Below are 14892 nucleotides of genomic sequence, written 5' to 3' on the forward strand. Positions count from 1 at the left end.
AAAGCCTAGGTCCAACAATTACTTGTGGAGTATAGGACTCGACATAGTGTGGGAAACTGAAAAAGTCTTTAAGAAACAAATCAGTCCTTAACATTAAGGACTACCAAACGAAACAAAAGGGTAAAAAGAACTGTAGTTCTTAAGGGAGCAGCTTTTCACAGGAGCCACAGTGGTGTCTGCAGATGGCCTTGGTGACAAGTCTGTTGGGAAGCAGGAAGGATGTCGTGTTGTAAAGATTCCATTGTAAATCTTAATTGTCTTGGGAAAAGACTGTGACATAATGCTGCCGCACACCTAAGCAATGGTCTCCTCATATCTAGAATGTTTGTGTGAAAAAATGTTCAGAGGGGAGAAAATCTGGGGAGGGCTGAAGAATGAGGGAAGCTAGAACGAGTAATAATTCCCTGAATTCAGCATCTGCACTGCCTTCCCAGGAGTCATTCTGCTTGTCTGGGCTGGACAGCTCAACAGGGTTGCTGCAGGGATGGGGAAGCCTCCCAAACAGCAGAAGACTTGGGTTCAAGGTCCTTTGTGATCTCATCCAATGATTCATTTAACAGTAAGGAGTCTGGATTGCCACAAGTTGGCTCGATGAGCTTCCCAAGGTCTCAAAGTTTTCTCCTAGTGATTCTGGAGCTCAAGTCAAGTGTTTCGGCTCTCACCCTGGGGCTAGGATACAGCAACCAGACCTTTTGCGATCACTGGTTGTTCCTTTCTGGGGCTATAGGCAAGCATCAATCATTGAGAGCCTTTCTCCAGCTTGCTTCTCCAGGATCATGTCCAGGGTTTAGGACGCGGGGCTCCTAAGCCAGAAGCAGAGGCTGGCATTAAGACATACCTTAGCAAATGCAAACACGTGCATCAGTCAACCGAAATCAGCCCCAAACGTTTGCTTATATAAGTTGCCCTTGGGAGGAAACTTCGCCATATCTCACACAAGTGTTAATTGTTTTTCTCTTCCACAGATTCTCACTAATTTATTCTGAAGACACTGCTACATTTCCAAATTTTACTTTTATTTTAAAGCGATTCAGACTTGGGGGAAAAGTTGAACGCTATTTTGTCGGATTGCTTCAGTAGTTGAGAATAACAGCTGTCATGTTTGAGTAGTCGTTAGTAGTAATTGGCCACGGCGAAGGGGAGTTGGCCTTGCTCTCAGAGGGCATCCAATACACATGACTTAATAGTTTCCAGTATATTTGGATGAAAAAAGGCATTGAGCTAACTGGGTACAGCTTCATTCACAGTGACTGGTGAACCTGCCCCTCCAGGGGCCCAGATGATAATTCTCTAGCTCCCTCATCCTCCAGCCCTCTTTTAACCTCTGATCCTTCTTCACTATGTCCTCTGTCTAGTGTCTTTAATTATTCACTTATTGCGCTAATATTTCCTGTGCCAAGAAGAAATGTGCTACTGAAGGAAGTGCCAGGTATGGGGAGAACAATTCAAGGGTATCGGGTCCAGTGGAAGAAAAATGTTAGGGATGAAATCACACACTTAGTGAATGCCTGGTGGTATTCAAGGGCAAGGTATATAGTGATAGAGAGAAGACAGGGCTGACCAGTAAGCCAAGACAGGACACATGTGTTGGGGCCAGCCAGGAGAGATGGCTGAAAGCAGTCATCTAGGCCAAGGAAATATGTTACAGTTTGGGTCCCAAGTGTCTTACGCTGGGTCACGATTTGAGGGCTTAGTCTTCAGCTGGTAGTATTGACTTTGAAGGCTGTGGACCATTTAGGAGGCATGGCCTGGTCAGTAGAACCCTGTCTCTGGTTCTGGTCTACATTCTCTGCTTCCTGGCCCACCCCATGTGAACAAGTCTTCCTGTCATGCTCCTGCCACTATGAACTTGACCATGCCTTCTCCACCATGATGGACCAAAATTCTCCTGAAGTGGAGCCAAAAGGAGCTCTATCTTCCCATAAGTTGCTGGTGTGACCCATTTTTTGACACAGCATCGAGGAAAGCAGCTCAAGCAACTCAGACTTAGCATCGCATGCAAAGTCCTCTTTGTGGGAAGGACTCTGGTGGTAGGAAGAGCAAAGCTGCAGCAGAGAGAAGGCCAAAGAAACTGGGAGGAGTGAAGCTAGAGCCTGGGAGACTTGGCTCTTGAAAGCAGTTGGGGGGAAACGTTGAGGGCTTCAAGTGAGGATGCCATGACCAGGTGGGAGTTTTCAAAAGGCCATGATATCTGTTTAAGCAGAAAAGCAGTGAGAACAAGAGGGAAGAGAGGGGAAGAAAGGAAGAGGAAAGGGGGAGGGGAGGGAAGGGAAAGGGGACAATAAGAGAGGGAAGAGGAGAGGGGAGGGAGAGAGGCAGGGAGATGGGGAAAAGGGGAGGGGAGGGTGACAGCAAGAGAGAAGAAGAGGGAGGGAGAGGCAGAAGGAGGAGGAGGGGAGGGGAGAGAGAGAGAATGAAAATATTCCTAAAATCCTATGAGGCCTGGTAGACTAGAGTGATGAGGAGAACATTCATGTTCTTCTGGATTCCAAAGTCTCTTGAGCCAATGAACTTCATCTCTAATTGCCTTTAACCTTAGTTATACTTCCTCCATTAAAACCATAAATGACTTAGAGACTACTTTGTTCTCCATTCTCTGAACTCTTGCCCAGAGCCTATAACATAAAATGAGTCACAGCCAATGGCCCGTGCTATTCTTTTTCCCACCAGCACAGTAAAACAACCAGTTTTCCGTAGAGCCCTTTCTGGCTCCTTTTTACTCTTGTAGATTAAAGACCCCTTGGGTCCACTTTAGAGCATTTATTCTCACAACTATATTACACGATAGTCATTTGGCCTGAATAAGCACCTTCCTTACAGTGTGCCTCAGCTCGTGTAGCTGACGAGGGGTGCTTGCCACAGGGAGTGAGCAAGCCTTGTGCAGGTCTGCTGTCTGCACAAGGCTAATCAGATCTTGCAGCATCGGAGCTTGAAGTCCAAGAGGCAGGTAGAAAGGGGGAGTGGACAGGAAGTAGAGAGAGCAAAGGCCTTGAGCTAGGGTACAGAATGGGTGCCAGGGACTCCTCTCAGTTACCAATGTCTCCCATCTGCTTAGCTGTCTTGCAGGGAACACTGGCTTTTATAACACACTGATAAGCACATATCTGGGAGGGGATCAGACCTGCTACATTGGGGACAGGGTGGTAGAGTAGTTGCAGGTCCTAACTTCTGCCACCACCCGTAAGTGAGCAGCAGATTAGAGAGCACGTGTGAGCACAAGCATTCCTTCTAGATGGGTCTCAATCACTGATGCAGCCCACGGCCACCTACCTGGAGATACTCAGGAGAGGCACCTGGTGAAGCCGGTTTAGCTGGGTGCAGTGGGGAGAACAGGCACTCAAACCTTCCTCTCCAGCAGTCTCTGTATACTATGGGATAGATAAACCTTCTCCACCCTCTCCCCAGTTGTCTCAAGGAAACATTTAGAATTTTCAGATGGGCTGCCAATAGGCGAAGGTTGGACAAGTTAGGAGTGCACTTGGCAGCAAGGCAGACCTTCACCACCAGGAGAGGCCATTGAGGTCAGAGACTGGGCAAACCAAATAACAAGTGACGAGCCTCAAAGATCATCTGCCCACCTTACAAGGTGGAGAAACACTGCATCTGTCTCCTCTCCTCCTTCCCCTTCTACCTGAGAGCTCTGAGCCACCATCCCGCATGCAACAGACAATCCAGCACATTTTGTCCCCCATTTTCCTCGGGGTATTAAGAAACCAAAATTGAGTCCATGGTGAAATATTCTGAGATATAAAATGGAATCTGGGAGTCAAGGCTGTGAGTGATCGAATGGCCCAGTGGCCTTTAACTGTGGCTGCAGGTTGAAGCACACTCAGAACTTCACAGCATTTGAGGCGTCCCAAGCGCCCAAAGGCTTTGGGGTACAGCTCAGCATCGCTAAGTGATAAAGCATTTCAGGGATTCTACTGTGGTCTCTGGGTCTAGATCAAGGGTCTACTCTGATTCTCTTGTTTGCAGAGACAGTCTAAGTTGCAGAGAAATTGCGTGTGCCGGCCAGTGGTGCTTACTGGGAAGGAGCCTCCAAGTCTTCTCTTGGGTCACCATGCTCATGGTGACAGAAAGGAACGAGAAACACATGAAGTAGGAAATGTACCATTGTGGAAGAGCCTTAGCAGTCAATAATTACACCTCCTTAAAAAAAAAAAGCCATCTTTGCAGCAACATGGTCACATGATCAGTCTAAAATAAACTGGAGCTGAGGGCTTCTGTGACAGCTCTCTAAGAAGAAAGATAAGGCCGGTGAGGTGGCTCAGAAGATAATGGTGCCAACTACCAAACCCAGCAACCTGAGTTGGATCCCAGGGGCCACTAGAAAAGAACCAACTTCCACAAGCTGTCCTCTGACCTACACACACACACACACACACACACACACACACACAAACACGCGCGCGCGCGCGCGCGCGCGCACATACACACACATACACACACACACAGACATGCGCGCACGCACACACACACACACACACACGATCAAAATTTAATTAATTTTAAAAAATAGGAGCTATTACAAGAAAATAAACTTTGTAAATAATGAAAGCAGTGTTTAACCTAGAGTATGCTCCTATAACTATTATAAGTTATTTATTTAAAAAATTAGAATCAAATTATTGGATATTTTTGACTTGTGGCAATAAAATAATATGCCAGGATCAATTTTACTAGCTCTTCGTTTAAGTCTTCCATTAAAAATGTAGTCTTTTTATAAAGGTTCTCATTTTTTTGTTTGTTTTTAAATGCTCATTTTAAAGATTTCATTAGGAGAGAAGGAAGAGGGAGGGAAAAGTGGAGGTGAGGAGGAGAAAAAAGAGAGATCGCTCTGCCCCAATTCATCATTTATAAGTCAATGTATACACATGTACACACACACACACACACACACACACACACACACACACACTGTATGTGAAGGGAAAGGTGTATTTCCAGTATTTATAATATTACCATAATAGGGTAACACTACAATGCTTTTTAAGATTTTTAAACACATGCTCAACTTCACTTTATTTCTATGCAGAAATAAAACTAACTGCAGAGACACTGGAGGAGGAGCCCTTGGTCTCACATAAATATTTCTCTACAATCGAGCATTTTCCTTCCATAGAGGAGCCTTGACAGAGGTGGTTTCTACCTTCCCGGAGTAACAATAGTTTAATTTTGCCAGTGTTTCTAGTTAATAGTGTATCAAGGAATGCCTTGTTGTGAAATTAAAAGACACTACCACTCCATCTCCCACCTCTCCTTTAATACATCCAAGCAACCATTTTTTTAGGATCCACTTTGTACAGGGTGCATTCATTGTACTGCTTGGCCTGTAGCCATAAGATGTAGGCAGACGAGATGAAGCTATCCGCCATGATGGTCTTTATAGGCTGGTAGAGTGCCGGAGAGGGGGTGGGTATGAGGCTGAGGCTGTCTGGGCATTTCTGCTCACTAGCCATAAGCCTCATAATTGTTTGATATTATTCCTGTGTTTGAATTCTCTCCATGCATATATAAAAGGGGAAGTCTGGCAGACTAGAGATAACCAAGCTCACTCTTACGAAATGATTCGATGCTATAAATTCATTTCCTTCTTTGAAAATCAGCCCGACCTTCCCGTGCTCCTTACTTCATTTCTCCCTGGCATCCTTCTCTCTGGAGGAAGCAGAGCTCTCCTCTCTGTTTCCACAGGGAAGGCTCCTGTCACCTTGCCTCCTGGCTGCTTCCGAGGAACAGGCGGGAATGGAGAGGCAGCTCCAGTCTCAGCCTCTCCCTTCTGTGCAGAATTCCCAGGATGGCTGCTCTGGAAGAGTATGACATTATGTTATGGTTCTTTCTTTTGTGGTTAATGATGAACGTTTTGGCTGGGTTCCCTGTTTTGATGCCATCATTATCTTTTTACTAAGTACCGTTAAGCTAGGAGAATGGAGGATATAAAGATCTGTCTATTTTATCTTTTCCCAACTTTAATTTTTCAAAACGTATTTATTGTTATTATTAGTGTATGTGTGAGAGTGCGTATGTGTGTGTATGTGCATGCATGCACACGTGTGTGTGCACATGCATGCATGTTGTGTATGTGTGGGACTGCATGCCCTGGTGTGCAAGGAGAGGTCAGAGGAGTTAAGCCTTCCACCTTGTTACATGGGATCCAGGGATTGAACTCGACTCAACAGGCTTGCACAACAGTCACGTCTTCCCTCTGAGCCATCTTGCCACACCCCACCCCAAACTCTAATTCTTTAAAATAATGTTACCAACACAAACCTCTGGTATAAAAGCAAACCATGATGCATTTTCTGGAGAGGTAAAAACATGTATGTCTTTGCATAACTAGGAATGTTAGTGCACACCTGGAATCCTAGAGAGACTGAAGCAGAAACACGTGGAATATGGGGACTTGAAAGACTAAAACAGAAAGGTTAAATTTAGGACCGGGCTGGGTTGTAAGTGAGACCATCTTAAAAACAATCGTTTGCTTTCTGTCACATCAGGTCTGTGAGGGTTTGTTATTCCATCTCATCGGTGTGCCCAGCTGTACCTTGTTCTACTGACCTGCTTCAGAGCAGACGGGAAAAATCTCTGTGGGTGGGAGAGGTCAGTGGGCCACGAACCTCATTGATGCCACAAAGCCTTTATCTGTGAGGATGCTCGGTACTTGTGAGAAATTGGCCAAGGAAGAGGGCATAGAATGGGAAGAGCTAGTCTAGGTGACTGTTCAGGTCTCATCACAATGAATGGAGGAAATAGTTTGAAATTTCTAAGAATGCTTAAAGGGGAAAAAAGGGGAATATTGTCAAAATACACTAGAAAACTCTAGAGCTAGCTTTCTGCCAAGTTGGAGATTTAAAGGGCTGTGTATCATAGAGGAAGGAAGATAGGGGAACATAAACACTGGTATCCAAAGGTGGCACAGAGAATGTTTGGAGTCGTGACAAATAGCCGTGGTCAGTCACTGCCACAACCAACGGTTTGATTTGGAGAGACGAGAAGGACGATGCACCCGTGAAGGTCTTGGAGGAAACAGATGGTTCCCTGAAGCTATTTGAGGATGTCTTAATTAAAAGACTATTTTAAAAGGTGTGGGTAGCAGGGAGAAGAACTAACCAGAGATGAGCAAGTTGGAGCCCATTAAGAATAATTTGGAGAGAGGGAACACACAACAAAACACAGTGAGAGATCCAGACCCACTGTGGTTTCGGACAGAAGCAAGCTGACTCACTTTCCTCTGCTCTGTCACCTCCTGGCTCTGCTTCTTAACTGAATCAGAACCAGAAGAGAAAGAATCCAGTAGTCGGTCCATCCAAAATGGCCTCCCAGGACTCAGAGCAAGGTGGAGGAAGCTGATATTTCTGTAGATAAACATAGAAGATATCTCTCATAAATGGAACAAAGGGGGAGTTAGAGCTATGGTTGCAACAGTTGACATGAGGAAAGATGGATTTAGTAAAGATTTTACATTTGTCTTTCCAGTCAAGATAATTACCTAAATGAAAACAAAAGCATTAATAGTTAAGGGGTAAGGTTCAAGTGGCCAGAACAATTCACCAACCTTTAACTTTATACCAGATTATATGTGAGCTATGATTTTATCTAAGGTATGGGAGGTGGATGTCCAGTTTCCAGGGGACTCTAAGCAGCGCATTATTGAACCCATGGTAAAGCTCCCGAGATTAAAAGGATGCTACGTATCTCAGCTACATTGCATTCCGAAGGACGTTCGATGATTCCTCTCAAAGCCTGATGGGTAATGAAGCTGCTGGCTGCACAGTAGGGCTGGGTGGGACTTTCGAGTGCTCTCAGTGACCAGTTGGTGCCATGAACTGAGAAGGCCACTTCTCTTTGACTCTTTGTGAATAGCTTGAATCGTTTCCCATTCTGCAGCCTGCTGCTTTGTCCAGATGATGGTGTCCTTTGCCATACAGAAGGTGTTCATTTCCACGAGGTCCCCATTTGTTAATTTGTTGTTCTTGGTGTCCATGCTAATGGTGTTCAGTTTGGAAAGTCTTTCCCTATGCCGCTGAGTTCAAGACTATTCTCTACTTTCCCTTCTATTAGATTCCATGTGTCTGGCCTTATGTTGAGGGCTTTGAGGCTTTAGAGTTGAGTTTTGTGAAGGTTGTAAGTATGGAGCCATTTCCTTTCTTCTACATGCAACCATTCTGTTTGGCAGATAGCATTTGCTAAAAATGCTCTTTTTTTATTCCAGTGTTTCTAGCTTCATTATCAAAAATCAAGTGTCTGTATATGTGTGGACTTACTCTTGGATCTTCTAGTCCATTGGTCAGCCCATCTGGTTTGTGCCTATAGCATGCTGTCTTTGTTACTATAGCTCTGTAGTGCAATTTGAGATTAGGGACGGTGGTGCCTCCAGCAAATTTCTTATTATTCAGGATTATTTTAGCTATTCTTTGTATTATTCCTATATGAAATAAACCTGAAAATTATCATTTCAATCTCTGGGAAGAATTGCCTTGGAATTTTGATGGAGATTGCATTAATTCTGTAGGCTGTTTTTAGCAGGATGGCCATTTTTACTACATTCATTCTACCAATCCAGAAGCATGGGAGATCTTTCCATCTTCTGATACTGTCTTCAATTTCTTTACAGTATCAGGAACACGAGTCCATAGGGATGAAGGCTCTATGTAGGCACCAGTTCAGTTCCTCTGTGTTCAATGAGTTCTGTAGATGTTGTCTTGAGCAATAAGACCTCACCATCAGTTTGTGGAGAGCAGCCAATACACTGACAATAGCCTGCCTGGGGTTTTCATGGGACCCATTCAGCCAGCAACCCAATTACATGTAACTAATTCCCAGTACTGAAAGGTTCATTTAGTAACAAGAGATATTTGGTTGGACCTCTGTCTCCCCTGTTATTTGGCAATTTCATTTAGATCAACTTCATGTACGTATCTATATTAGGAAGCTTCTACTGTATTAAGTTTCCAAATGAAGCCTCAAATGACTCTTAGTTCAAGCTGTCCCTCTCCATATTCTTTCCCTTGCACCCCTCATCCTTGCCTCCATTTCTGCAAGAATTATTCAGCCATTTTAAAAAATGAAGTCATAAAGTGGATGGACCTAGAAAAAATCCCGAGTGACGTACCCCAGACCCAGAAAGGCAAATATACTATGCATCTGCTTAGATGTGGACATCAGCTGTTGAGTCATGGACAAGCTCAACATGGACCGCAGAGGTTAGGTCTAGAGTAAGGGACTAAGCAGAAGGGAGGGGCCGCCCTAGGAAGGGGAAATCAAATAGATAGTTATGGGTGGACAAGGAGTAGGGCTGAAACTCCATTCTACTTATTAAAATAAGTTCGATGGATTAGTATAACAACAACTTCAGATAGCTCAGCCCTGCCACAGACTTTAATCCTCTGTCTCTGTCTCTCTCTGTCTCTCTCTGTTTCTCTCTCTCTCTCTCTCTCTCTCTCTCTCTCTCTCTCTCTCTCTCTCTGATGTAATCTTATGTTTACTATTATCTTAGGAGTAACAAGATTTAACACATACACGCATGTATGCACGCACACACTCTAGTCTATGTGTGTAAGCCACTTAGTTTCATGCATTTCACAATGTGTGCACAACAATATGAACACACAGTGGTGAAATGACAAGTGATTCATGACTGTGAGTGTGTTTAGAAGACATTAGGAACAGCCCTACCACAGACCCTAGGGGAGCAAAACTGTAAACCAATACCAGCCAATATATAGTTCAGTGGCACAGGTCAGTCTCTAAACACATGTGTAACAAAAGTAGAATTAGCTAAGAGGCCCACACAGGGGATGGGAGTGCAGGAGGGAGCCTGAAGGAAAATGTTTGACAATGTTTCTTGCTATGCTCTGGAGGGACCCAGCCCAGGATGTTCCTTCCACCTTGGACTTCAAAGTGGAGCTTCAGTGAATTACCCTTCAGAGGCACCCTTATCGCCTGTTCCTCTGTGGTCAGCTATGATAGGTTAATTGCTGGGTGGACTGAAAAGACCATGCAGGCAGCTTTTACATTCTCAAGACTCTCTGTGCGGTCCCCATAGGACAGACATGACAAAGAGGTGGTGACAGAATTTAAAGTGATCTAGACTGTTGGGGCACATTAAAGGAAGCATTATGTAGTAGGATGATTCCATGGAGCTAATTTGCCTCTTGTGTGTTAAAACATTAGCAAAGGAAAAGCCCAGAGAGTGGATTTAGAGAGTTGAGTCTGAAGGAAGCGACACTCCTGTGTTCTGACACTCCTGGGACACAAGACTGTGTCTGTCTGCACACAGAGTCATCAATTGTAAAGGAACACTGACAATCTGTTTCTCCACAGTGAAGGGCCAGGACAGTTTATCAAGATGAGAAGTCGTGAAAAGAAACAAGGGCTCCAGAGAAAAGACACTGAAAAGGATTCCCAACAAGTTGGAGAGGACCGCTCTGAGCAAGACAGGGCTGCAGGGAAACTGATGTAGGGATTGGCCGCAGAAGAAACCCCGCACTGGCCAACAAGGCTTCTGGGAAGTGAATGCAGTGGGCTCTGAGACACTAGAGTAAGAACAGAAAAAGAGAGACGGCTGACAGGGATACAATGTATCTCTCTGCGTAAGGACAGATAAAGAGAGGGAGCTGAGAGGGATACAGTGTATCTTTTTACAGAGCCTTTGCTGCCTTCCAAATCCAATTGTATTCCCCGAAGTGGTGTGGAGATGAGAGTAGCTTGGGAAGGGGACTTCCCACCAGTATTCTCACTGTCTCTTTTCCTTGAAAACCAATGAGAGAGTCTACTTATAATAGGTAAACAAACTGTCCTCTTGTGATGGTTTGTATATGCTTGGTCCAAGGGAGTGGCACTATTAGGAGGTGTGACCTTATTGGAGTAGGTGTGTCACGTGGGCATTGGCTTTAAGACACTCATCCTAGCTGCCTGGAAGTCAGTCTTCTAGCAACCTTCAGATGAAGATGTAGAATTCTCAGCTCCTCCTGCACCATGCCTATCTGGATGCTACCATGCTCCTGCCTTGATGATAATGGACTGAACCTCTGAACCTGTAAGCCAGCCCCAATAAATGTTGTCCTTATAAGAGTTGCCATGGTCATGGTGTCTTTTCACAGCAGTAAACCCTAACTAAGACACCACTAAATAAGAATAAGCATCCTTGCCTTTAACTAGCTACTTATACCCATGAAGGGATATTCCAAAGTAAAGAGTAACTGACTGGCATTCAGAACTGGGCTTACAACGTGACTAAGACCACTAAAAAGGTGTCACCTTAGGCTGTCACACAAAGTTAACTTCCTCACTAAGCAGATCTATCTGTCCAGGTTGCTGTCAAGAGCTAAGATACAGTGGCAGATGTAGTCATTGGATATGTGCCTGCGCATAAGTGGGGACCATCTTTGACTCTTGCAGTCTGTGGCCTTAAGCCTAAATTCATTTAAACTCATCAAGTGACAGTCACATCCAACCTTTTGACATCGCAACAGAGTTGTGATCTATGTAGTTTGTGCAAAAAAAAAAAATTAGAAAGCCAAAATCTCATCACTGGTGCTGAGAAATACCTCCGTGGGTCACAGGGCTTGCTGTGAAAGCATGTGGGCCGAGTTCCAATCTCTAGCTCTCGTGTAAAAGCTGGGCCTGGTCTCATTTGCTTGTAACCCTAGCATAATGGGTTGAAGTCGGGTGGTTCTTAGGAGCTCCCTGCCTAGCCAGCATAGAGAAAACATGGAGTTTGGTTCAGTGAGAGAGCCTATGTGTCAACTTTTCCGATGACCTGTGTAAATCTTGTCTGCTGGACCTGAGATCTGAAAGCATGGGGCGGACTACATTCTAATGCTGTAGGCAGTCTTCCTTCCGTTTCAGTGCACTTTTATACGTGAATGTAATGAAGAAGACAATGATCCAAGGAAGGTTGTTTGAGTTTAGAAAAAAACGTGATCAAAGAAACATGACCAGAAACACGTAAACACCAGTAAGCACATACCAACTATTAACAGAGCAGTCCTTTCCCAGAACTTTCTCAGGACAGACCAGCTTAAACACAGTTGCCTGACACATATCACAGATTATCTCTGGGAAACCATGAAAGCAAGGCAGAAGGCCATATACGGATTCAGAGTACACAGACCAGATTGGGTTCTACAGCTCTGTTCTGACATCCAGCAAGAACAAATGTGTCTTATGAATTGAATGTAAATGTTACACCCAGCAGGCACTAAACCCCTTCCAAGAACAATCCAGAGAACAAAATACACCTGAGGTAAAAGGCCCTCCACCTTTTTTTCAGGAGCCTCTTTCATAGTACCCCAAAGCATTGTTCACTATGGGTCATTCTTTTGATTGTGTTTTAGTCTCATTTCTGTTGTTGTGATAAAATACCCAGACAAATGAAACTACTGGGAAAATGACTTATTCAGTTCCTAATTCCATGTCACAGTCATCTTTGCAGAGAAGTCACAGCAGCAGGGAGGAGAAGCAGCTAGTCACATTACATCCACAATCACTAGAGGAAAGAAAATGGATTCCTGTATGATTATGCTGAGTTCACTTTCTCCTTCTGTTATACAGTCCAAGATCCAAGCATAGGGAATGGAGTCACCCACAGTGGGCAGATCTTACCACACCTTAACATGGTCAAGATGGGGCTCCAGAGACAACTCAGTGGTTAAGAGCACTGCCTGCTCTTACAGATGTTCCAGATTTGATTCAAAAGGTCAACACTGTGGCTTACGATGGTACATCATTCCAGTTCCAAGAAATTCAGTGTCTTCTTATGGCATCTGTGGGCACTATAAATACACAGTATGCAGACATACAAACCATTAAAAAAAAGCCCGTATACTTAGTTTATTTAAAATTTAGAACAATCCCCCAAAGATATGTCTGTAGCCTCCCCCCCCCCAACCTAATCTAGACAACATCTCTTAAGACTTTTTTCTCAAGGTGATTTTAGGTTGCATCAACTTGATAATTAAGGTAAAAGCTCCCAGGAATTGAACTCAGATAGTCAGACTTGGCAGCAAATTTTCTTTTTCTGACTGAGCCACCCACCAGCCTCCAACCTCCCACCCCAACTCTAGAATCTCAATGAATGAAAGAAGTTGTAATTATGTTAGTATTATATATCACATGTGGACTATCAGAATAAATCCACACACTGTACCATTAAAAAAAAAAAGAGGTTATGTTGGTCGAGCTCAGAAAAAAGTGGAACGGCAGACGGAACTTAAGCGCAAATTTGAGCAGATGAAACAAGACAGGATCACCAGATATCAGGGTGTTAACCTTTATGTGAAAAATCTTGATGACGGTATTGATGATGAGCGTCTCCGGAAAGTGTTTTCTCCATTTGGTACAATCACTAGTGCAAAAGTAATGATGGAGGATGGGCGCAGCAAAGGATTCGGTTTTATATGTTTCTCCTCCCCTGAAGAAGCCATAAAGCAGTTACGGAGATGAATGGCAGAATTGTGGCCACCAAGCCACTCTATGTAGCTTTAGCTCAGCGCAAAGAAGAGCGCCAGGCTCACCTCACTAACCAGTATATGAAGAGGATGGCAAGTGTACGAGCTGTGCCCAACCCTGTGATCAACCCCTACCAGCCAGCACCTCCGTCAGGTTACTTCATGGCAGCTATCCCACAGACTCAGAACGATGCTGCATACTACCCTCCTAGCCGAATTGCTCAACTAAGTCCTCACTGGATTGCTCAGGGTGCCAGACCTCATCCGTTCCAGAATATGCCCGGTGCTAACCGCCCAGCTGCTCCTAGACCACCATTTAGTACGATGAGACCAGCTTCCTCACAGGTTCCCCGAGTCATGCTAACACAGGGTGTTGCTAACACATCAACACAGACAATGGGTCCACGTCCTGCAGCTGCTGCTACTGCAGCTACTCCTGCTGTCCGCACTGTTCCCCAGTATAAATATGCTGCGGGAGTCTGCAATCCCCAGCAACATCTTAATGCACACCCACAAGTTACCATGCAACAGCCTGCGGTTCATGTGCAAGGTCAAGAACCTTTAACTGCTTCCATATTGGCATCTGCACCCCCGCAAGAGCAAAAGCAAATGTTGGGTGAACGGCTGTTTCCTCTTATTCAAGCCATGCAGCCTTCTCTTACTGGCAAAGTTACTGGCATGCTGTTGGAGATTGATAACCCAGAATTACTTCACATGCTTGAGTCTCCAGAGTCTCTCTTCTCAAAGGTCAATGAAGCTGTAGCTGTACTACAAGCCCGCCAAGCGAAAGAGGCTGCCCAGAAAGCAGTGAGCAGTGCCACTGGTGTCCCAACTGTCTAAATTGATCAGGGACCATGAACAGAAACTTGTGCTTCACCGAAGAAAAATATCTTAAATATCGAAAAATTTAAATATTATGAAAAAAACATTGCAAAATGTAAAATAAATGAAAAAAGGAAAGGAAACTTTGAACCTTATGTACCGAGCAAATGCCAGGTCTAGCAAACAGTGCTAGTCCTAGATTACTTGATTTAAAACAACAAAAAAAATAGTAAAATATAAAAACAAATTAATGTTTTATAGACTCTGGGAAGAGAATTTTCGGCAAAGTACAAAAATTTAAAGCATTCCTTTCTTTAATTTTGTAATTCTTTACTGTGGAATAGCTTGGGACATCAGTTCTGTTCTAAGGACCGGCCGATGACTGAGCAAGGAAACGTAATTTGGATTATAAAATTCTTGCTTTAATAAAAATTCCTTAAACAATAAAAAGAAAAAAAAAAGTACCCATTCCAAGGACAGGAGAAAAGAATCAATGTTTAAGAGCACTTGCTGCTCTTCGAAAGCACCCACACCAGTTGTTCCCAACCATCTGTGGCTCCTACTCCAGGGGACCCCAGCCTCTGGCACCCAGGGGCGTCTCCATTCATGTGTGCACATCCAC

General features: G+C 44.3%; 2 protein-coding genes across 13 annotated transcripts in view; both read left to right on the forward strand.

Moving 5' to 3' along the window:
• Positions 1 to 14892, forward strand: part of Rgs6 (regulator of G-protein signaling 6) — a 651590-nt gene that overhangs the window by 497752 nt on the left and 138946 nt on the right. The window lies entirely within an intron of this gene.
• On the forward strand, positions 13203 to 14734 carry LOC100912402 (polyadenylate-binding protein 1-like). The gene has a single exon (XM_039078169.2). The coding sequence runs from the start codon at positions 13440 to 13442 to the stop codon at positions 14286 to 14288; it is 849 nt and encodes a 282-aa protein (XP_038934097.1). The 5' UTR covers positions 13203 to 13439; the 3' UTR covers positions 14289 to 14734.

This window comes from Rattus norvegicus, chromosome 6, assembly GCF_036323735.1.
Source record: "Rattus norvegicus strain BN/NHsdMcwi chromosome 6, GRCr8, whole genome shotgun sequence".
NCBI classification, from domain to species: Eukaryota; Metazoa; Chordata; class Mammalia; order Rodentia; family Muridae; genus Rattus; species Rattus norvegicus.